The sequence below is a fragment of the Saccostrea cucullata genome, unplaced genomic scaffold, assembly GCF_032062105.1.
Source record: "Saccostrea cucullata isolate Sc308-1 unplaced genomic scaffold, CSIRO_AGI_Scuc_v1 ctg5627, whole genome shotgun sequence".
Lineage (NCBI taxonomy): Eukaryota > Metazoa > Mollusca > Bivalvia > Ostreida > Ostreidae > Saccostrea > Saccostrea cuccullata.
The window spans coordinates 2,509-30,202 of NW_026929543.1; the positions used below are offsets into that span (position 1 = coordinate 2,509).

At 34.1% G+C, this 27,694-nt stretch overlaps 1 protein-coding gene across 1 annotated transcript; it reads right to left on the minus strand.

Annotated features, from left to right (window-relative positions):
* LOC134281138 (A disintegrin and metalloproteinase with thrombospondin motifs adt-1-like) lies at nucleotides 1-27,694 on the minus strand (the record flags this gene model as incomplete). The annotated part of the gene is made up of 15 exons (XM_062763606.1): nucleotides 27,246-27,694; nucleotides 23,720-23,908; nucleotides 22,972-23,151; nucleotides 21,661-21,840; nucleotides 20,199-20,378; nucleotides 19,048-19,227; nucleotides 14,949-15,128; nucleotides 13,807-13,986; nucleotides 8,145-8,324; nucleotides 6,491-6,676; nucleotides 6,078-6,257; nucleotides 4,798-4,983; nucleotides 3,223-3,414; nucleotides 1,859-2,062; nucleotides 1-198 (listed from the first exon to the last, which is right to left on the minus strand). Coding segments are annotated over exons 2-15 (2,437 nt in total), but the record flags the coding sequence as incomplete, so codon positions are not given.

Here is a 27,694-nt window from a genome sequence, read left to right on the forward strand (position 1 = left end):
CTCTTTCACATAGAAAGCCAAAACAAAATCCATAGCTGTAATTGGAACTTCTTCCATAGCATTTCTTGCCACCATTTTCAGGACTTGGGTTCGTGCATGATCTATATTTTACGTATGTCAGGGTTCCATTTCCACAAGATTCGCTACATTTTGACGATGGTTTCCAGCTACCCCATGCTGACCATCCTCCATCAACAGCTACATATAAATAAATCATGATCGGAATCAATTTAGTTTGATAAAAAAAATAATAGAAGCTGCCGAACTAGAGGTACTGTTAGCAATGAGCTCACTAAATGATACCCCCGCCTCCCATATGGTTATAACTGATGACAAAGTCATGTGTTTTGCTGTGGCAGGGAAACCCAAAATATGTCTCGGATAAAAAAATAAAATAGGAGGTGCACAATGGCAATATGTAATAAAGATTCTGTGAATGTTTCATTAAATTTTATTCAGTGATATAAAAGGTGTTGCGCATAAGTGATGAATACCTCAGAGCGTAACAGACAGACGGACGTACAGACAGCTAGACGGACATACCGATTACAGTATACCCTCCCACTTTTCAAGCGGGGGGTATGATAATAAATTGAAACATACTGAGGTTCAATTTAACGATGATAAATAACAATAGAAATATATGGAGAAATTAACTGAAGTCAAAAATTGTAACCAATCGACAAAATAATGTTTCCTATTTAGGATTTTGAAGTTGTGTTCAAACGTCGCTATTATGAGTATTTGTTGCTTATATATATAACTTGTAATTCTGTTTTGACATAAACACGATTTCATTTCGAATTCCTCTACTGCACGTAATGATTTTACCGTTAAGATTCAAACAAATCCCTTGACATTTCAATGTCAGCTACATGTACTGACATTATCTGTCTTTCCCTGACATTCTCCTACACTCGCTGTCTTTGTCACTGACTGTCCTATGACATTCCCTGATTTTTCTTTAACTGCTATTCCTAGCTCATCCAACTTTTCTTAAACCTCACAACATCCATTGGGAATATAACATTATCTACACTTCCTAAGCATGTTTTTAAATCATTATCATTAAAATCCAGAGTAATTTTCTTGTAAAACCTCTTACAAGAGGATTTATGATTATTCAAATTTTGACATGTTTCAAATCGACCAATACTTACCTGTACTACAATTCTGCCCGTAACAAGATTCAGCTTTGTACATTGATGTTCTACCGAGGCACATTTTAACCCAGAAAACCTTTCTAGGGTTTAAGCATTTTCGGTATCTAACATATTTCTGAGTTCCATTTCCACATGATTCGCTACATTTTCCAAAGGGGCTCCATTTGCCCCATCCTGACCATTCTTCTTTAAAAGTTATGGAAAAATACATATATTGCAATGATTAAGAAAAATAAAGCAATTTTAGCTTAAAAACAATTATTTCAGTAGCAGGATGATATTCAGATCATTTAAGCCAAAAACAGATCTTCTTTTCATCTAAGGGAATCTTGCCTCCGCCTGTTTCTTTATGTTTGTTGTCTTGCATCTGTCATCTTTTTAAAAACATAATCTTCTTTCTACTTTACGGTCAAACTTATATATAATATATTATATTATATTATATTATATATTATATTATAACATAAGATATATTATATATAACATCTGAGTCTCAAAAAAGACAATTAATGTTGATTTTTTCCAAGACGGTATATTATTCTGATGGTATCTTTAATTTTTTAAGGGGATTCATGCGGCCGAATACAAAAACACAGTAATGGTTATTTGAATATTTTTAATATTGAAATACATGTATTAACTTTTTTTTAGTTTAAATTCTCTATCGAATTCAATTTTCATTCAAATAAACCTACCTTTGGTACACTTTTGAACGTGACAGGGTTTACGTTCGTACTTGGAGTTTCCGCCGGAACATCTCCTCCCTCCATTTCTCGGTCTTGGGTTTGTGCATGACCGATATTTCACATAAACCTGGGTTCCATTACCACATGATTTACTACACTTTCCAAATGGGATCCAGTTTCCCCAATCAGACCATCCTCCATGAACTTTGTCATCTAATAAAAACAATTTAATACATGTACTTTTAATGAATATTGGAACCCTAACTTGTTCATTTTTCTCATGTTCAAGATATTTTGAGAAAAAGATGACTGTATACTGTAAATGTATTATAATTGACGTACGTGTACGTTATTGGCGCAAAATGAATTTTGAACAAGTTAGGGGAGAATTGATCTAGCGCATTCTTTAATGTACTTATTTATAAATAGGCAAGATATTTAGCGTGTATTTGAATTAGCAGAAGTTTCTCTTCGCCAAAGGCGCTAAAAAGAATACACCGCAAAATGTAATACGTTTATAGTATTAAGTGGGAAAATCCTTAAAACGTTTGAACATTTTCCCTTCTTTTTTTTTCTTAAAGAAATATAAGAAACAGTTTCAATCCCATGACCATTGTGTCGAACAGAATTTCATTTTCGAAATTTGATGTCAAAAGCAAAAGAAAAAACAAAACAAAACAAAAAAAGAAAAAAAAAAAAAAAAAAAAAAAAAAACAACAACAACAACAACAAACAAAAACAAAACAGAAACAAAAAGAAATTCTTAAAGCCAAATAAATATCAATTTACTTTTAGGAAGGGAAAATAACAATAACAACATAATGCAAAAATAATTAAATTCAAAGGCTAAAACCCCTTTATCCTTCACAATATCCATTAGGAACAAGACTAAGCAAAATAATATCTACACTTCCTAAGCATGTTTTCAAATCAATATATCAAAATTCAGTGTAATTTTTTTGTCTAACCACGTACAGGACTTTTACGAGAAGCACTGACTTTTATAGTCGACTGTTTACTTGGACATTTAAACCTGTATCATCTACGGAGGTACAGAATTTATAATGGATAAAGAAACCTTTCTAGTGGTCATAATAATGGTGTAAGGGGCACTTACATGTGAAGGCCTGGATTTGAGGGTTAGATGGTTGTCGTTTTCTTCAAGGACAATTGCATCTTATCTGTGTTTTGAAATATCCCTTTATTTTCGTTGAATTAAATGCTGAGCAAAATATTTATATCGTAAAAGAGCTTCCGTACATTGTCCTAGTGTGAGAATTCGTCAACTGTAAAAGTCAGTGCTTCTCAAAAAAGTCTACGGTAAGATTACGAATATCCAAAATGTGTCGTGTTTTACATCGACCAATACTCACCTGTACTACAATTCTGCCCGTAACAAGATTCTGTTTTGTACATTGATGTTCTACCGAGGCACATTTTAACCCAAAACACCTTTCTAGGGTTTAAGCATTTTCGGTATCTAACATATTTCTGAGTTCCATTTCCACATGATTCGCTACATTTTCCAAAGGGGCTCCATGTGCCCCAATCAGACCATTCTTTTCCTTTAAAAGTTGTGGAATAAAATACACGTATTGTAATGATTGAGAAAATTAAAACAATTTTAGCTTAAAATCAATTATTTCAGTAGCAGGATGATATTCAGATCATTTAAGCCAAAAACAAGAAACGATCTTCTTTTCATCTAAGGTAGTCTTGCCTCCGCCTTTTGCTTTGTGTTTGTTGTCTTGTATCTGTCATCTTATTAAAATATAAAATTCTTTCTACATGTACTCTATGGTCAAACTGATATATAGAATCATAGTCACAGTAAAGGAAATTATTTTTGATTCTTTTCAAGGAAATATATTAATCTGATGGCATCTTTATTGTTTCAATGATTCAAACGGCCAAATACAGAAACAAAATAATGATTACGTAAATATTTTTAGCATTGAAAACATGCATTTACTTTTTCAAGTTCAAGCAATATTCTGGGGATAGGAAGAGATCCTTTTATACCTTTCTGTCCTAAATCAAAATGATTTAAATAAACATTGAAGAATAAACGGAAAGATCTTTAAGATTTTAGTTGTTGATACATGTATAATTTTAAACATTTTTTAACAATATAATTGTGAAACATTTTCAAGTTCCACAAATGGAACATTAGACACAAATTTAACCCTAAAAATTTTGCGTCGACAATTAAGAATTGAATTTTCTTCAAACAATATATATTTTAGGAGAGATCTTTAGCATGGAGAATACTTTTATTTAAGTTTTTGTCAAATATTTTAGTTGATTATTGCCCTTTTAATAAAAACACCTGAGGGCGCTTTGGTTGCAACTTCCTTTTTCAATATCCCAGCATCATCTTGGGTCGGTAGAAATTTTCCAGCTTGTTATTGTGTATTATAAACTTGTAACTCATGAAAGTTGAAAAGTAAACTTTGGATTTAGATATACATAGATAAGTGCTTGACCTCTGCACCTCCCAGGGTCAAGGCTTTTACCACTTTCCGAGATGGAGTTTGTGAACTTTGACCTTTGATCTATGAACTTTGAACCTGAGTTTGAAGATTTAATATTAATTTATGTAATCTTTGTTTTGTTGTGTTGCAAGAGACACCAAAAGCTTTTCATAATTTGTGTCTCTGGATAAACAGCCGTGCCCAATTATCGCCACAATAAAATTTATTAAATACATACTTGATGTTTTTATATGCACTTATCTGAGATAATACATATTTAATTGCATATCTTTATTATGACAATTGCATTGTTTTTTTAGTTGTTCAATTTATTTTAAAATCCATATTAAAATTGAATTTAATTAAAATTAAAACTGATATTAACATAAGATATATTTTTTCTTTTTTATTCAACATTTTAAATAATGTTTAATATTTTTACAATTAAAAAATTTGAAAGAAAATTGTACTCACCACAATCTTTTCCATAACAAGTTTCACTTTTGTACATTGATGTTCTACCAAAGCACATTTTGACTCCGAACACTACTCTAGGGTTTAAGCATTTTCTATATCTTACGTACTTCCGAGTTCCATTTCCACATGATTCGCTACATTTTCCAACAGGACTCCACGTGCCCCATTCAGACCATTTCCTTACTTTGAAAAGTAATGAGTAAGTGCATAGATTTTAAAAAATTAAACATTCTTGTAATGTTAAAATCAGTTATGATTTTAATTTAATTGTGCTAAACGATAACATTTTTTCCCTGATCAAACAGTGTTTCTTATCCGTCTTTTATGTGAGACATGTCCTTCAGAGTTTGTCGTCTATTTTTTTTAGGTAACCTGAGTATGTAACAACTTTCCAACAATTGAATTTGGTTCGTGTTTAATCCAGGGGCCATGAAATTTACAATTCTGACAGAGGCACCATTGCTTATCAAAACTATATACTTGGCATGCTTACTCGGGTACCTCGTAACTTTATGGAAGAATATCCAGGTAGTGTAAAATGTGTTTAAATTAGTTCCAGAACGAAATTTAATGAAAATCATACTCAGATATTTACCGTATACAATATGCAGATCTAAGAAGTCTGATTTTAATTATATCTTACCAGAACGTTTGTTGAAGAGTGAGGCGTCAACAGGGGATCAAGTGTTTACATGGTAATATACTTTTCACATGAAATAGAAGTTTGCTTCATATGAACAGAGGGGCTTCGTAGTCATATATTATGTTGATTCAAGAATAAATAAAGTTGTGTTCCCTCCCTCTTCCCAGTTAGAAAATGTAAGGCCTTATGAGGAGATTCAACTTATATCAAAAATTATCTTTAAAATCGTCTTCTTGATACTAGTAAGTCATATTACATATACATGTAATATAATTGAAGGAAAAAAATTATGTTTTCATTAATATTTTCTCACACTTTGGACAACAGCGTCTATAACAAGATTCATATTTGAATGCTGAACATCGTCTTAAAATCTAATGCCTCTGTTGAATGGCCTTGAGGTACTGAGGCATGTTCTGTATCTTAATATTTCGGAGTTCGCCTTCTACAGTAACATATTCCCACGGGGTTCCCAGCTACCCCATACTGACCATTCTTGAATTTTGTTTAAAATATGAATCAAAACATATATTCTGCTCAAAACTATCAGAACTAAAAAGTTACTATTAATACTGTGTTGAATTTTTAGAAAATCGATGCTTCACTTAATATAATTATGTGTACTAAGCTTTACCGCAAGGGGAGCGATGACATCGTTTATATGCATATGTTTTCCTTCTGCCGTAACATCTTTTGCCCCAATAACGTAGTCCTCGATTTAAGCATGTCCTATATCTGACGTATTTTTGAGTTCCTTTCCTACAGTTACAAGTTCCTACTGGTCTCCAGCTGCCCCATGCAGACCATTTGGGATCTACAGTGAATTGATATCATATGTAAATATTTAGATTTTTAAAAAGAATATCCTCTTTAGTTATAATTATAAATGACAAATTGTAGCAATATTTAAACAGAAATACTCCCAGTATATTTTAGATTGATATTAACATGCTAGTATGATGTATTATATTTTTTCTCCTTAATTTAATATCGTAAATAATGTTGAGAATTTTCAAAACAAAACAAATGAAAGACACTTGTACTCACAACAATCGTTTCCATAACAAGATTCACTTTTGTACATGGATGTTCTGCCAAAGCACATTTTTACCCAGAACACCTTTTTAGGGTTTAAGCATTTTCTGTATCTTACGTACTTCCGAGTTCCATTTCCACATGAGTTGCTACATTTTCCAAAGGGTTTCCATTTACCCCATTCAGACCATTTCCTTACTTTAAAAAGAATTGAATAAGTGCATAAATAAAGAAAAAATAAAATATCCTCATGAAGTAAAAATCATTTGTGATTTTAGTTTGCTTGAATCAAAGGATGAAAATGGTTCTCTAGCCTGGTTCCCTGTCCTTGTTTTGCTTTATATGATCCGCGACACTAGGCTTTGGAAAGAGTGAGCCAGGGCACCAGACTATATAGTTCTTCCTGATCGAACAGTGTTCCGTTTCCGTCTTGGGATGCCTGTCATTTTGAGCATGTCTTCTATTTTTTCTTACATTAACAATTACTTCTCAAAATTTCTATGTCAGTTTTTACTAAACTTAACACCAAGCATCTTTGAAAAAAGGGATTAATTTTTTAATGAAGGGTCACATACTTTCACAGAAGGATAATTCAAAACCTGTTAAAATTTGGTGACATAATTTAAAAAAATCTTTTGGAAATGCCACTTGGTCTAAAACAAAAACAGAATCTTATATATATATATATATATATATATATATATATATATATATATATATATATATATATATATATATATATATATATATTGTTCAATTAATAATGTCAATAAGTTAGATTGGGATCTTTTTCGGAAATCAAAGTTTTACCCGAGATTATACAGGAAATATTTAAGTTTCTAAATCCTTTTAAGAGCAGAAGGACGATGATAAGTCTTTTGTCGAAGAATATTCAGGTAGTGTAAATTTGAATCTGCGGATCTAAGAAGTCTGATTTTATTTAGATTGTAAAAGAATGTATATTTGAGTGAGAGGCGTCAACAGGGTATGAAGTCTTCACATCGGAATATACATTTGTAATAGAATTTGTTCTTAACTGAAACAGATGGGTTCTGTTAAGTCATATACATGTGAATCATATAAAATGTAGATTCCAGATTAAATAAAAATTGTGTTCCATCCCTATTCCCAGTGAGGAAGTATAAAGCCTCATGAAGGAATAAAAGTATATCGGAAAAAAATTGTGTTTTGACAGGTCATATCACATGTAATATAATTGAAGGATCATCAGGTGGTGTGGATCAAGGTTATGCAATCATGTGCACTAATCCAAGTTATTTAAAAGTATTCATTTTAGTTCAATTTGAGAATTTAGTCTTATTTGAGAAAAAAAATTAAAATCATCAACTCTTTCTTTCTCTTGTATAATGGAAAATGTTTCCATCAATAATCACACTTAGGGCAACGGCAACTGAGTATAACATGATTTATAAATGAATGTTGAGACACTGAGGTATGTTCTGTATCTTACTTATTTCTGAGTTCGCCTCCAACAGTTACATATTCCTATGGGGCTCCAGCTATCCCATATTGACAAGATTTCGGTTTTTTAAATGAATAAAAACGCTATTTGCTCATAACTATAAGAACTAAAAAAAGTTACTTTACTGTTTTAGTTTTAAGAGAAGCGATGCTTTCAATCATATATGTGTGTACTAAGCTTTACCGCAAGGGGAGCGATGACATCGTTTATATGTATATGTTTTCCTTCTGTCGTAACATCTTTTGCCCCAATAACGTAGGCCTCGGTTTAGACATGTTCTGTATCTGACGTATTTTTGAGTTACTTTCCTACAGTTACAAGTTCCAACTGGTCTCCATTTGCCCCATGCAGACCATTTGGGATCTACAGTAAATTGATATTAAATGTATACCGGGATATCAGATTCTTCAACGAATATTGCCTTTAATTAGAATGTTCTAATTCTGTACAATTAAGCATTGAAGTCTAACATCTTGTCTGTTGTCGATCTTTTAACAGAGCTCACCTAAACGAATATTGTCTTTAAGTAAGTCCCTTATTTAATCAACATTCTACATGTTCTAGAAGTTTAAATCTCAAGATGCAACATGTTTGAGCTTTGATCTGATAGAGCTACGATGTACTAGGGATTAGACTCAACAAGAAAATGTAATTCAAATTCAACATCTGAAGCAAGTTTGAGAATGTTCATCGCTTGTGCATCATACCTGCAAAGTTGGTAAAGATAGGTATAATAGTTTCTTGGTAATAAATTTGCGTTACAAAGTATCACATTGAACTATGATGAAGATAGGACTGAAGACATCGTGACCACTCTAAACAGTGAACTTTTGTTTACCAAAACTGGTTTCAAAAACGGATGTATTTATAAATCAGATAATGGCAATGTTACAGCAACACTTTACAAATCAACGCAGACAATCCATATTCAAGGTAGTGAGAGATTCACCTGGCTACGAGGGTTCATCGGACAAATTCCTCACCTGCCAATAACTGAGGTTAGTAAAATTGAAGGGATGCTACAGCCACAAAATACCTCCACCCCTAAACTGCAAGATATAGAAAGCAGACCATGTTAGAACTGTAACAGCTATCAAATTATTCAAAAACTGACAAAGTCTCTTACTGATCTTTCTGAGGAAGTTGCCAGACTGAAAAGGGAGTTGCATTCTCTTCGGAACAAGAACACTCAAACAGTAGATGCAACTACTCAAACAAGGGAACCACCTAGAAAAACTAAAGCCATTGATACGCGGGACATTAAGGATAATCATGTACAAGGCGTGTCAAGACATACTCAGTGTACTCAAGTTGAGACAAGGGAACTCTCAACTTCTACAGAAACCTTGCCAGCCCAAAAAGAACAGAAAACCTTCAACAGACCAAAAAAGAACCATAACCCGACGACCGATGTTCCATCTGGAAAATCTGTTCTAATAATAGGAAGCTCGATCCTACAGCGAATCCGTACCCGTGGATTGCTGAAAAATGTTGCAGTCCGTACAAACAGAGGGGCTCGGCTGTCCGATATTAGACGGATTCTTCTGGGAATTGATCTAACACCATTCCAGTCAATCGTCATCCTTGCCGGTGGAAATGATGCTTCCAGCAACAGAGATATTGAGACAAGTGAATGTGATCTCACCGAAATTGTGCTTGATATCCAAAGGAGATCGCCATGCACCGAAATTTATATCTCGGAGATACCACCACGAAGAGATACCAGTGTTTCCCAAATAAACGAAATCATCAAATTTGTTTGTGAGGAATACAGTGTAAATTTTATCTCACTCCGAAATATGTTCCAGTCCTCGGATCTGTTCTGGAAGGATGGGATCCATTTATCCGACAGGGGAACATCAACACTTCTGAAAGCGTATGATGCTCACGTTCGGATAATTAAAACGCGTCGTTCAAATGACACACAAAATATACCTGAAAATATGAATGTGTGTTTCTACTGTGGTGAATCTGGCCATTCCTCCCAGAATTGTCGGCACGGATTTAAAATCGTCTGCTGGAACTGCCGCTCACCAGGTCACAAAGCAAAACACTGTTCGTATTAGGAATTCGGCAAAGAAGAAAATGCCGAACAATCTACCCTCTTAAATTCAAACCCCTTTAGTGTTTTAAACAATCTCTGTGCCGAATGTGGTGAAAAATCATGCAAATGTTCTTATATCTGTAGTGCACGCAATATCAAAGATCAATCAGTAGGATCAGATGTAGCTAAAAATTTAATGTCTCCTTCACAGTCAGAAAGTAACTGTAATGTAAATCCTGTCAAAAAAGTATTTCATGTGAAACCATGTACATCCTCCATTACTAAATCACCAAAACAAATTCTTAATTCAACAATTTCTACAAATATTGACCAATCACAAAAGGAAAAATCAAATAAATATTTAAACAATTTCGGACTCGTCAAGAAAGGTCTTAGATTTGGGAATCTAAATATATGTCACATCATGCCAAAAATTGACCAACTTAAAATTCTTTTATCAGGATATCGCTCTATGGATGTTTTTGGTATCTGTGAAACATTTTTAAATGAGCAAACAGACAACTGTGTGTTAGATATTGAAGGATTTAATTTTGAAAGAAAAGATAGATTATTGAAATCAGGAGGAGGATTAATGGTCTATGTTTCCAAAAATTTACATTACAAACGTAGAAATGATTTTGAAATAGGTAACATTGAATCAATATGGCTTGAAATTAATATTCCAAACTCAAAACCAATTTTTTATTGTACCACATATAGGCCCCCATCTGCCACCACCTGCTGGGTAGAAAGTCTAACACGGGAGATAAATTGTGCATCCCGCTGTGACGATGCTGAAATTATTTAAACAGGTGACTTTAACATCGACCTGATTAAAGACCCCCCAAGATACTGAACCTCTGCTTTTGAAGAATATGACTTCACACAGCTAATTAATGTATCTACACGAATAACAAACACCTCATCAACTCTTATTGACCATATTTATACTACCCTACCAGAAAACATATGTGAATCTGCAGTACCATCAATTGCGATATCTGACCATTATCCTGTCTGTTTTACGAGAAAATTAAATAATAACATCAACAAATTCAAACACACAGAAATAACATACAGAGACTTTAAACGATTTAATGAAAATAATTTTCTTGCAGACTTAAAAGAGGTAAATTTCCAATCATTGGAATCATTCTCAGACCCTAATGAAGCACTCAACAAATTCTATTCACTTTTTAATGCTGTATTAGATAAACATGCAAAAGTAAAAACAAAAAGACTTAAGCATGACACAAGACCTAAATGGTTAACTCAAGAAATTCTGCAAGCTCAACACATGCGTGATAACCTCCATAAAAATAAAGACTTTGAAAATTTCAAAATATGGCACAATAAAGTCACATCACTAATTGAAAACGCCAAGATTAATTATTATAAAACAGCTATAGAACTAAACAAAAATCCAAAACAAATGTGGGATGTATTAAACAGTTTAGCTTCTAAATCTCGTAATTATATTCCAGCTGCACTTGCTAAAAATAATTACATCACAGAGGATACACAAGAAATAGTAGAATTGTTTAATTCTCATTTTTCAAATATTTCTGAAGAACTTCTTTCAGGCATAAATAAGGAGGAAAATGACTTTACAAATCTTTTAGATTTTGTTAAATCTAAATTAGGTGCAGACAAGTTTTCTATCCCGCTCATAAATCATGACGAAGTACTAACCTTACTCAATAAACTAGATATAAGTAAATCATCGGGCCACGTCTATTGAAACTTACTTCACAAATAATATATAAACCTGTGACCCATATTATAAATACTAGTATCATAGCTGGTATTTTCCCCGAGAGTTTTAAACTTGCAAAAGTTAACCCAGTCTTTAAAAAAGGAAACAGATTAGATCCAAATAATTATAGGCCTATTTCTATTTTACCAACATTATCAAAAATTATTGAAAAACATGTGGCAAAATATTTACGATCTCTTTTTTCGGATTTTGATCTTATAGTAGATTCTCAATCAGGCTTCAGAGAACTACATTCTTGCCAAACAGCCCTTACAAAAATTACCGATGAATGGTTAAATGAAATGGACCAAGGTAAACTTGTTGGTACTGTTTTTCTTGATTTCAGTAAAGCTTTTGACCTTGTCAATCATGATATTCTACTTAAAAAACTACAATGTTATAACTTTGATGCAATAACTTTACAATGGTTCAGATCATACTTAAGTGAGAGACTTCAAAGTGTCCATCTGTCCAACAAACACTCATCTTATCAGCAAGTCACAGCGGGAGTTCCACAGGGATCTATACTAGGTCCTCTTCTGTTTTTATTTTACATTAATGATCTTCCTTAATGTATTACAAAATCCAAATTAGAATTATTTGCAGATGATGCCACTTTACATGCATCAAGTAAAGATTGTCAAACTATTGTAGATACATTATCAACGGATATAGCTTTTATAGAAAAATGGTGTTCTCAAAATCAAATGGTTCTAAATGCTACAAAAACCAAATGCATGTTAGTTGGTACGCATCAAAAGAGATCAATTTTTTCTGAGAATGAAATTAATCTATTTGTATCAAACAAAAAACTTGATATTGTATCAAATGAAAAAATTCTTGGAGTTTATTTAGATAATTCTTTACAATACAATGTACATATTGACCATGTTTGTAAAACACTGTCACGTAAAATTTCTGCCCTCCGTAGAATTAAAAAGTTTCTTCCTATTCATACACGCAAGCTGTTTTACAATGCATATATTATGCCTTCAATTGATTATTGTCTAACTATTTGGGGTAATACATCTAACTCAAATCTTGACAGAGTATATAAGCTTCAAAAACGCGCTGCAAGATGTATTTTAGATGCTCTTCCTGATGCGCCCTCACAACCTCTCTTTGAGAAACTAGATTGGCTCACAGTGTATGAGCAACTTATTGTAAATAAATATGTTTTGTTATATAAATCATTGTTCAACTCTCACCCTACTTATTTAAATAGTATGTTTAACTTCCAGTGTAATAATCAATGCAATCTTCGATCAGAATCTAATTTAGACCTGTGTGTACCAGCTCGTAACTTAAACTCTTTGAGAACTCCTTTCAATACTCTGGTGCTATCTTATGGAATAATTTACCTGTGCATATAAAAATGTCTCAAACACTGAATGCTTTCAAACATCAAGTCAAAATATTTGTAAAACAATGTAGAAATAACTTATGATTATTTATTTAATTGTGTGTATTTGTATATGGATGTATATTGATTTTTGTCTACAGAAGGCCCCGGGGAAGAATAGTGCTTGCACTAATCGGGCTACCTTCTTTAAATAAAGTATTATTATTATTATTATTATCATTATTATGTATCATCTATGCAAATTTGCTGAATATAGGGTCCATATCCACCTTAGAATGAACTCCTGCACAGAAAGCTCATCGGGAAATAGTAGGTTTGATTCAACATCCAAAGAAAGTCCATAAGTGTTCATCCGTAGAAATATCATCCATGCAAGTCTGTTCAACATAGATATCATAGTTGCTTGGAAATGAACTTGAATCAAAACTTATAACCTATTCATTAATCCGGAAAATGTAGGTCAGATCCATCATCCGAAGCAAACCAAGTAGTGTGCATCCTTAGATGCATCATCCATGAAGTTTGATCAATATATAGGGCACCATATAGATTAACCCTAAATTATTCTACATGCATATATGCATGTATATAAATGTTTAAAATTCTGTTCAGAAGTATCACGAACTTTGTTGAATTTTCAGAGATTAAATACTGTCAATTATAAAAATGTAATTAGCTTTACCACAAGTGGAGCGACGACATCGTTTATATTTATATGTTTTCCTCCTGCCGTAACATCTTTTGCCCCAATAACGCAGGCCTCGGTTTAGACATGTTCTGTATCTGACGTATTTTTGAGTTCCTTTCCTGCAGTTACAATTCCCTACTGGTCTCCATTTGCCCCATGCAGACCATTTTGGATCTACAGTAGATTGATACTTGTATCAAAGTAAATATCGGATTTACAAAAAGAATATCCTCTTTAGTTAGAATTATTTTATTCTGTACAATTAAGCACTGAATTCTCTCATCTGGATGTCGTCGATCGTTAACAGAGCTCACCTCAATGAATATTGTCTTTAAGTAAAGCAAAATCCCCTATTTAACCACCAATCTAGAAGTTTAAATCTCAAGATGCAACTTGTATGGATCTTTGATCTGATAGAGCTTACAGGTACAGTAATAGAGATTATACGTATCCAAAAACTTCAAACTAGTCACTTTGGAAATTGTAATTCAAATCCAGCATCTGTAGCAAGTTTGAGAATGTTCATCGCTTGATGCATCATACCTGCAAATTTGGTAAAGTTAGGCCTAATAGTTTCTTGGTAATAGAACTGCGTTCAAACCATTAACCTAAATCATTACTTGGAAAATGTATGTCAGATGCAAAATCCGAAGGAAGTCCATTAATATACATCCTTCTGTTCTCATCTATGCAAATTTGCTCAACATGGGACTTATAACTCCTTCAGAATGAACCTGCTCCAAAAACTTGAACCTGTTCGCTCATCCGGAAAATGTAAGTCAGATTCAACAAGCAAGTCCATCAGTGTGTATCCTCAGAAGTATCATCCATGCAAGTTTGTTCAACATAGTGCTCACAGTTGTTTGGTAATGAAACTGATTCAAAATCTTTAACGTATTCACTCATCCGGAAAATGTAGGTCAAATCAAGCATCGGATGCAAACCAAGTAGTGTGCAATCGTCAATGCATCACCCATGCTAGTTTGCTCAACATAGGGCTCCATACAGACCATCTTCGAATTACTCTCTTTAAATTACTTGCATACATTCTGTTCAGAGCTATCATGACTATAATATACATTGTTGAATTGTAAGAGATTAAATAATGTCACTTGTAAAACTGTAATAAGCTTTACCACAAATGGAGCGACGACATCGTTTATATCTATATGTTTTCCTCATGCCGTAACATTTTTTGCCTCCATAACGTAGTCCTCGGTTTAAGCATGCCCTATATCTTACGTATTTTTGAGTTCCTTTCCTACAGTTACATTTCCCTACTGCTTTCCAGCTGCCCCATGCAGACCATTTTGGATCTACAGAAAATTAATATTAAATGTAAATATCAGATTTGTTTTTTGTCATCATTTCGTAAGTTCTATGGTCGATACAATAACCTTATCAGCAAACACAATTGTTAATTCAGTCAAATGCTGACTGACTTTTTTCATACTGCATGTAATTATTTGTCCATCATTTATATACTGAATTGACGCCGAATTTTTCGGGATTTCCCGATCATTACAAGGCGCACACGGCGGGTTTGACTGGTCAGCAGGGGATGCTCACCCCTCCATGGCACTTGATCCCTCCTTTGGTGTTTTGGAGGTCCGTGTTTGCTCTGCTCCTATTTTGTACTGTTTTATGAACTTTGATCTTGAAAAATATTATTTTCAGTACACAATGAAATCCTTATCTCTTCATTTCAGATCCTGTGTGGTTAATAGACATAAGTGATGTTTAAACATGGAAAGTTGAATGTCACTGTTGAATATTACAATTCAAGGCAAAATGACAATTTAACTTTAAACGTACTTTATTTGTTATATAAAATATGTGGAGATAACAAACCGTAATTTTGCTCAAAAGTCCATAAAACAATACAATATAGGAACAGTGCAAACAATACCCAAGAACCCCAATACATAAGAGGTGGGATCAGGTTTTATGAAGGAGTGGACATCCCCTGCCGACCGATCACACCTGCCGTGTGCTCCTTGTCATGATCCTGAAATAACGGGAAAATCCGTCACCTAAGTAACAATGACTAACAATTAGTATGAAAACGTCAGTCGGCATTTATCTCAATGAGAAATTGTCATTGTATCGATCACAGAACTTACGAAATGATGACTTCAAAACGAGAATGCTGATTTTCATATTTAAACTACAATCTGGTAATTGTTTTAAACAATATAAATATTTGGTGATTTTACTCATTGAAGAGTTTACATGGTTTTTTTTCGTATATTCTACTGTGACAAGGTTTCGAGTGCGTGTTATAAGATAACTTGTCTTGCATTTGTATCTTCAGCTACTGCTCACGCACACTTTGCCTGTTTACGTGGCTTCATGTGTGTACATGTGCAACGATGTGAATTTCAAACATAGGTAAACAGAGCTCACCTCAACGAATGTTGTCTTTAAGTAAAGCAAAGTTCCACATTTAACCAACAATCTAGACGTTTACATCTCAAGATTCAACATTTATGCAGTTTTGATCTGATCGAGCTTGCATTAATTTGGTTAAAGACTAGTAACCCATTAAAAAATTTAACTCAAATCCAGGATTTGAAACAATTTGAGAATGTACATCCATTGATGCAGCATCCATGCAAATTTGGTGAAAACTGACCTGATAGTTTCTTGGTAATAGACATGCTACCAAAAACTTAACCTGGTCCAATACCTGGAAAATGTGTATCAAATCCAGATTCCGAAACAAGTCCATTAGTGTGCATCCTTAGATATATCATCCATGGAGATTTGCTCAACGTAAGGCTTATACATTCTTCAGAATAAACTTGCTTTAATTTTTTTTTACCTATTTACTTATCCGAGAAGTGTAGGTCAAATTTAGCAACAGAAGCCAATTGGTAGTGCTCATCCATAGATTTGTAAGTTTAGGCAACAAAGATTTATATTAACTTAGAAATATGATCTGCACCAAAATGCAAGTCAGATTCAGCATTGGGTGCAAACCTGGTAATTATTCATCCTTAGATGTATTATCTGCGCAGGTTTGCTAAGCATAGGACTCCAAACAGACCATCCACGAATTATTTTTTAATTACTAGTAATTAAATCAATTCTAGCCAGACCTATCAAACCTAAAGAGTACATCACATACACATCGTTTATATTTATATGTTTTCCTCCTGCCGTAACATCTTTCGCCTCCATAACGTAGTCCTCGGTTTAAGCATCTCCTATATCTGACGTATTTTTGAGTTCCTTTCCTACAGTTACAATTCCCTACTGGTCTCCATTTGCCCCATGCAGACCATTTGGGATCTACATTTAATTGATATAATATGTAAATATCAGATTTATAAAAAGAATATCCCTTTATTGAGTATTATTCAATTCAGTACCATTAAGCATCGAAGTCTTTTACCGGTATCATGAAGTCGTCGATCTCATAATATCGCTATGTTGTCAAACTGAATGCCGCAATAATATTTTAGTTGAAGATGTAGAGGGGTGTAATACAGCACATAACCCGTTGTTTATAGTTACATTTTCCTATAATCTCTCTTCAAAGATTAAATTATATTTTTAATTCACGTTAAACGCTTAACATTTTTATTTCAGAACCTGTTTTGTTAATAGACGTTTAACAGCGAAATTTGAATGACGCAATTCAATAATTGTTATGATCAGTAAATAATGGGAAATCCGTCGTCAAGTCTGTGTAAATTATTTAAATATTGACTAACAATTAGTACAAAAATCATCAGTCGACATTCATTAAAATCCAGAAACTGAAACAAGATTGCGAGTGTGCATTATCCGTGCTAATTTGGTAATAATAGGCTTAATAGTTTTTTGGTAAAAGACCAAACATTCAACCTTGTTTATTACATGTCCATGTACTTGGAAAATGTATGCCAGATCCAGAATCTGAAGCAAGCCTGGTCTACATGTAGGATTTGAATGATAGATTCTGCAAACCAACTTTAAATCGCGTGCCTTATTTGATATTCGCAAGTTCTGTGTCCTACTTTAACTTGCGAATATTAATGGTTGATACCCAATCATCATGCTTAGTATTGTAGATAATGTTTCCTAGGTCGCAAAAATTAATCGTCGCGGATTGCATGATTTCGAACTGACGAATCATGAATAAAGGGGGACATGAATAATAATTTGTGTACAGTACTTAGATATGAAGAGAAATCTGCGTCACGAAGAATGGGCTCCGCGAATGAAATCTGCACCACAAATTTTAACCTGTTCACTTATCATAAAAAGGCATGTCAGATACAGTGCAGGGAAATAATTTTGTTACAGCATCAATGCTGATTTTGGTGCTTCCTATGCTTGCTGATTTTGATGCTTCCTTTGCTTGCTGATTTTGATGCTAGTTATCCTTATCCTGATCCTGGTTTGATCCTTATCCTGATGCTGGTTTGAAACTAGGTCAATGCTAGTAATGCTACCAGAAGTAGGATTATCCTGCCGGAAGTGGATAATTCAAAAACAGCATCGCTATTTTAAGCCATTAAAAATAATATTTGGGGTAATTTTTATTTGTAATTTGTATTAAATGACTTTCCTTTATCTGTTTTCACTTTGGTCAATGCTAGTTCTATCCTTTGCTTGCTGATGCTGATCAAAGTAATGCTGTTTTTTTAAATGCTGATGCTGATGCTAGTTCTATCCTGATCCTACTTATGCTGATCCTGATGCTGGTTTATGTAACAAAATTAGTTCCCTGCACTGTACATCATCAGAAGCAAGCCTGGTAATGTGCATCCTTTGATGTATCATCCTTGTAAGTTTGGTCATCATAAGGCTCATAGTTTTTTTAGAAATGAGACCTGCATCAAAAACTTTAACCTATTTACTCTTCCGGAAGATGTAGGTCAGATCCAGCATCCGAAGCAGTCTGGTGGTTGTATCAAGTTTTGTCAATATTGTGCATATAGATACGTTCAGCATCTAAAACATCGACTAGTACAATGAAACGCTAAAACCATTTTCCATGCAACTCTAATCAAGGTAGGGTATAGAATAAACTGAACAAAACTTTTGACGCCGATGTCGACACTGACGCGGACACTGACAACAACACCGACAGTTCTAGCTGCTTCATACAGACCATCCTCGAATTATTATTTTTTTTATTAATTAAGAAATATCTGGTCAGAACAACATGTCTAAGAACTCTTAAGTATCTTGTTAAATTTTCAGATTTACTACTGTTAATCATAAAAATGTAAAAAGCTTTACCACAAACGGAACGACGACATCCTTTATATTTATATGCTTTCCTGCTGCCGTAACATCTTTTGCCCCAATAATGTAGGCCTCGATTTAGACATGTCCTGTATCTGATGTATTTTTGAGTTCCTTTCCCACAGTTACATTTTCCTACTGTTCTCCATTTTCCCCATGCAGACCATTTTGGATCTACAGTAAATTGATACTTGTATCAAATGTTAACATCAGATTTACAAAAAGGAATATCCTCTTTAGTTCAAATTATTTTATTCTGTACAATTAAACATTGAATTCTAACATCTGGATGTTAACAGAGCTAGCTCAGGGAATATTGATTTTACGTATGGCAAAGTCCTTTATTTAACCAACAGTCTAGAAGTTTAAATCTCAAGATGCAACATTTTTGTAGCTCTGATCTGATAGAGCTTGCAGGTACTAGGGATTAGATTCATCAAAAAACTTAAAGCTAGTCACCCATCAAGAAAATATCATCCAAATCCAGCATCTGAAGCAAGTTTGAGAGTGTTCATCGGTTGGTGCATCATCTCTACAAATTTGGTTAAATACCGGTATGCCTAATAGTTTTTTTTGGAAACAGACCTGCATTCAAACCTTAACCCGTTTCATTACCTGGAAAATGTATGCCAGATCCTGAATCCAAAGAGAGTCCATAAGTGTGCATCCTAAGATGTATCATATATGCAAATTTTCTCAACATAGGGCTTATGCCTACTTTAGAATGAACCTGCTCTAAAAAAATCTGTACGCTCATCCGGAAAATGTAGGTCAGATTCAATATCTTAAGCAAGTCCATAAATGTACATCCTTAGAAAAATCATACATGCAAATCTGTTCATCATAGAGCTCATAGTTGTTTGGAAATGAAACCTGCTTCAAAACCTTTAACTTATTCACTCATCCGTAAAATATAGGTCAGATCAAGCATCCGAAGCAAGACAAGTAGTGTACATACTACCTAATTAGATGCATAATTCATGCAGGTTTGCTCAATATAGGGCTCCCTGCAGAACATCTTCGAATTATTCTCTTCAAATTAATTTTAAAAATTCTGCTCAGAACTATCACAGCTAAATGGCACTTTGTTGATTTTTTTTAAAGAGATTAAATACTGTCAATTATGAAAATGTATTAAACTTTACCACAAATGGAGCGACGACATGGTTTATATTTATATGTTTTCCTCCTGCCGTAACATCTTTTGCGTCCATAACGTAGTCCTCGGTTTAAGCATGTCCTATATCTGACGTATTTTTGAGTTCCTTTCCCACAGTTACATTTTCCTACTGCTCTCCATTTGCCCCATGCAGACCATTTTGGATCTACAGTAAATTGATATCAAATGAAAATATCAGATTTATAAAAAGAATATCCTCTTTAGTTAGAATTATTTAAATTCTGTACCATTAAGCATTGAATTCTAACAGCTGAATGTCGTCGATTTTGTACAGAGGTTACCTCAACGAAAATTGTTTTTAGGTAAGGCAAACTCCCTTATTTAACCAACAATCTAGATTTATAAATCTCAAGATGCAACATTTTGCAGTTTTGATCTAATAGAGCTTGCAGGTACTAGGAATTAAAATTATCCAAAAACTTAAAACTAGTCAGCCACCAAGAAAACGTCATTCAAATCCAGCGTCTGAAGCAAGTTTGAGAGTGTTCATCGGTTGGTGCATCATCCCTGCAAATCTGGTTAAGATAGTCCTAATAGTTTTATAACTTTCACCTGGTTCATTACTTCGAAAATGTATGCCAGATCCAGAAACCGAAGAAAGTCCATTAGTTTGCATCCTTTGATGTATCATCTACGCAATTTTTTTTTATTTCCCGATCATGACAAGGAGCACACGGCGGGTATGACCGGTCAGCAGGGGAAGCTCACTCTTCCATGGCACCTGACCCCACCTCCTATGTTTTGGAGGTCCGTGTTTGCCCTGCTCCTATTTTATATTGCTTTATGGACTTTTCATATTGAATGCTGTTCGTTAATTACCTCCATGTGTTTCATTCAACATAAGGCTCATGCGTACTTTAGAATGAATCTTCTCCAAAAACTTAAATCTCTTCGCTCATCCGGAAAATATAGGTCAGATTCCACATCCGAAGCAAGTCAAGCAGTTTGCATCGGATAATTCATGCAACTTTGTTAAACATAGAGCTCATAGTTGTTTGGAAATGAAACCTGCTTCAAAACATTTAACCTGTTCACTCATCCCGAAACTGTAGATCAGATCCATGATCCGAAGCAGGCCAAGTAGTGTACAATCTAATTAGATGCATTATCCATGAAAGTTTGTAAAACAAAGGGCTCATAGTTGTTTGAAAATGAAACTTGCTTCAAAACCTTCAACTTGTTTACTCATCCGGAAAATATAGGTAGATCAAGCATCCGAGACAAGCTAAGTAGTATGCATACTAATTACATTGTAGATGCATCATCCATGAAGTTTGCTCAATATAAAGCTCCATAAAGAGTATCTTCGAATTATTCTCTTTAAATTAATTTTAAAAATTCTGTTCAGATCTATCAGAACTATATGGTACTTTGTTGAATATTAAGAGATTAAATACTGTCAATTAAAAAACTTTAATAAGCTTTACCACAAGTAGAGCGACGACATAGTTTATATGTATATGTTTTTCTCCTGCCGTAACATCTTTTGCGTCCATAACGTAGTCCTCTGTTAAAGCATGTCCTATATCTGACGTATTTTTGAGTTCCTTTCGCACAGTTACATTTCCCTACTGCTCTCCAGCTGCCCCATGCAGACCATTTTGGATCTACAGTCAATTGATATCAAATGAAAATATCAGATTTATAAAAAGAATATCCTCTTGAGTTAGAATTATTTAAACTGTGCATCAGTAAGCATTGAATTCTAACATCTGGATGTCGTCGGTCTTTTAACTTAGCTCACCTCAACGAATATTGTCTTTAAGTAAGGCAAAGTCCCTTATTTAACCAACAATCATGAAGTTTATATCTCAAGATGCAACATTTTCGCCTTTTTGATCTAATAGAGCTTGCAGGTACTAGGGATTAGACTTATCCAAAAACTTAAAACTAGTCACCCATCAAGAAAATGTCATTCAAATCCAACATCTATAGCAAGTTTGAGAGTGTTCATCGCTTGATGCACCATCCCTGCAAATTTTGTTAAGATAGGCCTAAACGTTTCTTGGTAATAGACGGGCATTCAAACCTTTATTCTGAATGATTACTTGGAAAATGTATGCCAAATCCAGAAACCAAAGAAAGTCCATTAGTGTACATCCTTTGAGGTATACTAGTAATCTATGCAAATTTCTTTATTTCCCGATCATGACGAGGAGCACACGGCGGGTATGACCGGTCAGCAGGGGATGCTCACTCTTCCATGACACCTGACCTCATCTCCGATGTTTTGGAGGTCTGTGATTGATCTGCTATTTTATATTGTTTTATTGACTTTTGATCTTGAATGCTGCTAGTTATCTCCATGTGTTTCATTCAACATAAGGTTTATGCCTACTTTAGAATGAACCTGCTCTAAAAAATTAAACCTGTACGCTCATCCGGAAAATGTAGGTCAGTTTCAACATCCGAAGGACGTCCATAAGTGTGCATTCTTAGAAGTATCATCCATGCAAATTTGTTAAACATAGAGCTCATAGTTGTTTGGAAATGAAACCTGCTTTAAGACCTTTAACCTGTTCACTCATCCGGAAAATATAGGTCAGGCCAGCCAAGTAGTTTGCATATTAATTAGATGCATCATGTATGCAAGTTTGCTCAATATGGGGCTCCCTAGAAAGCACCTTAGAATTATTGTTTTTAAATCAATTTTGAAAATTCTGTACAGGACAATATGGTACTTTGTTGAATTTTAAGAGATTAAATACTGTAAATCATAAAAATATTATAAGCTTTACCACAAATGGAGCGACGACATGGTTTATATTTATATGTTTTCCTCCTGCCGTAACATCTTTTGCGTCCATAACGTAGTCCTCGGTTTAAGCATGTCCTATATCTGACGTATTTTTGAGTTCCTTTCCCACAGTTACATTTTCCTACTGCTCTCCATTTGCCCCATGCAGACCATTTTGGATCTACAGTAAATTGATATCAAATGTCAATATCAGATGTATGAAAAGAATATCCTCTTTAGTTAGAATTATATAAATTAAGTACCATTAAGCATTGAATTTTAACATCTGATGTCGTCGATATTATAACAGCACTGGCTCTACTGACAAACGGAATATAACAATATAATATATTTTGTCGGAACGGACAAGTGCTGTTATACAACACAATATTATTATAATTATTTTATTACCATTTTCTTATATTCTCTCTTCAATCATATTAATTTAAGTACATGCTGATTTTACAGTGTTTTAAAAACAATTGCTCTCGCAAATGCTTAATAATGTGAGCGCAAAAACGGTAGATTTGGGTGTTTTTACTTAATGAAGTGTTTATAGGTTCTATTGTGTATTCTACAAATACTTTCTATTGTGACGGGATTTTGTGCGTTAAGGGTTGTTATATGATGTTGATTTACAGTGACTTTCATAAAGAAAGCTGCAATGAATATAAACTTAAGTTAACAATTTGATGTAAATTTCCGACCTATGAAAGAATTGGAAAAGCTTTTATAAGATCTCAACTTACCACAGTGGCGGCGATAACAGGACTTGTACATGTATCTAAAGCTACTGCCGTAACATCTGCTGCCTCCGTTACGTGGCCTCGGGTTGGTACATGTCCTATATTTTACGTATTTCTGGGTTCCTCTTCCACATTTATTACTACATTTTCCATATGACCTCCAGCTGCCCCATCTAGACCACCCTCCATTTACTTAAAAATAAAGAAAAAAATGGAAACCCCCATCACCAATCACAATCTTAAGATAATTGAACAAAATTTCGGCTAAGAAACATAATTTGGACATATATATATATAGTTCTGAATGACTGTTTCCTGAATGACAGTTGCATAAGAGAGAGCCAATCTCAGTATGTTATGATCTGATTTTTAATGGCTCGGGGGACTTTGTTGAAAACTCACTGATCTTTAAAATCATCTACTCTATATTTGAAAAACAAACAAAACCGTGAGCATTGCACGTCTAAAAATTGGTTTTCGGGAAAGATCATTTGAGGGTCTAGCTTGTAATGAGACCTAGATCCCGTAATTTCTATTGATGATGCATTTAAGCTTACGTATACGATTGTTGTATGCAATGTTGTTTCACTAAACATGGGACCATACATGTTAAGAAAGTTGCATCACTTGGTATATGGAATATCTCAGTTAACACTGGACCGTATGTGTTCAGTAGTTGCATCATGTTGTATATGGAATATTTCTCTAAACACGGGACCATACGTGTTTAGAAAGTACATGTTTTGTACATGAAATGTTTTACTAAACACAGGACCATATACATGTTTAGTAGGTTACATCATGTTGTAATAGATATTGGCTAAACACAGGACCATATGTGTTTGAATAGTTAGATCATAATGTACATGGAATGTTTCACTAAACACGGGACCATACGGGTTTAGAAAGTACATTGTGCATGGAATGTTTCACTGAATACGGGACCATACGTGTTTAGTGGGTCACATGTTGTAAATGGGAGATTGTCTAAACACGGGACTATACGTGTTAAGGAATTTATACCACTTTGTATATGTTATATGTCACTGAGCACGGGGCCATACGTGTTGAGGCAGTTTCATTACTTTAAATATACACAATATTTATTAATTTATTTGAAATGTCTCTTGCTGACATCAGTTACCAATAGTATGTCAGATAAGCGTTATACCATATGTATAACATTATCTGTATTGTCAGATTCCGCTTATTAGCTACATTACAGCTTTTCCTTTCTTTCAAGCAGATCTATTTCATTTTTCATGTTTTTGGAGAAAACTAGCAATGTCTCTCTATATTAGAAATAAGTTATTGTAATTCACAGTTTGCTGTTCATTCTATCCAGGAAATAACATATTACCTGGTGTCTGAAAAGTGTTTACAAAACCTTTAACCATAAGAAAAGACCAGCTGGGATAGGATACAATATTTATAAATTTAAATGAATCAATAGGCTGAAAACACCTTGTGTAGCATGGGCCAAGCCAGAAGTTGTCTGTTGGTTCCTTATACATATCCTCACAAATTCAAACCCTCAGTTTGGTAATCTGTTTTTCCTCTCGAGTGGTCAGAAGTTGTCTGCAGTTAAGAGGAACATTTTATGCAACATGATGTAAGTTTGACATCTCGGTTGACTGGTCAGAAGTTGTCTGCAGTCATGAGACACATTTTATGCAGCATGGTGTATGTTTGACACCTTTGTTGACTGCTTCAGAAGTTAACTGTCTGCAGTCACGAGGCATATTTTTATGCAGCATGGTGTATGTTTAGCAACTTTGTTGACTGAACAAAAGTTGCCTGCAGTTAAGAGGCACTTTGATGCTGCATGGTGTTTGTTTGATACCTTTGTTGACTGGTCAGAAGTTGTCTGCAGTCAAGAGGCACATTTTGATGCAGAATGGTGTAAGTTTAACAACTTTGTTGACTGCAGCATGGTGTATGTTTTATACCTTTGTTGACTGGTCAGAAGTTGTCTGCAGTCAAGAGGCACATTTTGATGCAGAATGTTGCAAGTTTAACAACTTTGTTGACTGGTCAGGAGTTGTCTGCAGTTGACAAGGTCAGTGTTCATGATTATAAATTCCCATTTTGCTGTCTGGTTAATATTTACTACAGACAGGTGTTTTGTATACTTTTTAAAATTATTTCATGGTTTGTCCTTAGTAATGTTTTCACTCAGTCTTATTGGATATTTCTTTTTCTTGTTCACAATAACTATTGTATTGTCTTTTGAACTGAGTATATGTCAATTTTTTTTTAAAGATGTTTAAACGCTTGTGTATTAATCATCCTGTTAAGGAATTTTGCGTCTCCTGCCAAGACGCCTTTGAGTGGGTGGATCCAATCTCTGATTGGATTGTGGCTGTTTGTTATTTTGTTTTCCCACCTTTTTTGATGACAGGCAGCAGTTTATAGCATTTTGTATATGTCTTCCAAACTTATGATGTTTATAAGGGGGTCAACTTAATATGCATGTATATTGTACCTTGTGAAAGATTGAAGTAGGGTTTGAAAACTTATTCTAGTCTGTACTACCCCCCTTTTTTCCCTATGTACATCATGTTACAATGTCATGATGGTGTTTGGGTCAGATTTTGTAATATTTTGATTAAGATGTGTTATACTCAATATTTGTACCCCCTTTTCTGACTCCCATTTTGTAAACTGTATTATACTTCTTCCGTCATATAAGTTTATCCATAAATGACTTATTTCACTTCTACGTGATGTTATTTGTTTTTGCCTGTTTATCAAAAAACAAGCTCAGTCGTTTGGCAGGAGAACTAAGGAACATAAAGATATTTGTCAAATTCAACTGTATTGAGAAATATAGCATTAGGAAAAGTAAATAAAAGTAAAAAAAAAGTTTATATAAGAATTACAATGGGGTACATTAATATTTTCCATTGCATATTAATTCTTATTATAATGATTGTATGTTGTTCTCAAAAAAAAAAAAAAAAAAAAAAAAATTCACTCATATAATGTCGACATATCGGTCTTCAATTAGAACATTCTAGGCACCTTGGGGACATTTGTTGCGGTGATCTTGATTGTACCTACGCCTAACGAGTTACTGAAAATCGAGTTTTAAAGTTTCACGGAAGCCACAAGTGAATTTCGCTTCTAATTTCAAGGGCTTGGCCGAAGAACATTTACTACTACTTGTATGCGTCTTATACATTTGTCACTATAAACAAACTGTAGGGTCGCAGCAAATGAGAATTAAGCAAATGTTTCCCGATGACGAAGCGAACACCCTCGGTATATATGTCTTGTATTGTAAAGAAAATAAACAAAATCGTGAAAATATAACAGTCATCTTAGATTTAAATAGTTAGAAAAAGTGAAGAACTTTGCCTTCAATCAAAACAAAATTTTTTTGTATCCGTTCCAAATAAAGAAAATACAAATGTGTATTTTTACGGTAAATTTTTCTCAGAATTTGTAATTTAATCTTTTTTCAAAAAAAATTATATCAATCATCAAAAACATTTTTTTAAGAATATTTAAAAAAGTGAATTGGTACCTTTGCAGGTTGTTTTGCATATTTTATACACAAAAATGGGTCTTCTTCTATGTCTTCTTCCATGTCTTCTTCCATGTCGGTTACCTCTTCTCTTGGAACGTCTCTTGTAATTAGATCTTCTACCAGAACGACGACGGTTTATACCTCTTCGATAAAAACCTCTTATATAACGTCGCCTGTAAATCCGAATTTGGGTACGACGCCTGTACACGCGTCTTCCAGATCGCCGAACAGTTACATAAGTTCGCCTATACGTGCGTCTTCGAGATCGTCGAACAGTAACATAAGTTCGCCTGTAATTGCGTCTTCGAGATCGTCGAACACTTACGTATCTGCTCCTGTAAACGCGTGTTCGAGACCGTCGAGCAGAATTCCGACGCCTATAGCTGTACCTACGTCTTCTGCGAGAACGTCGAACACTTCGTTTTCGTCGTCTGTAAAATCGTCCT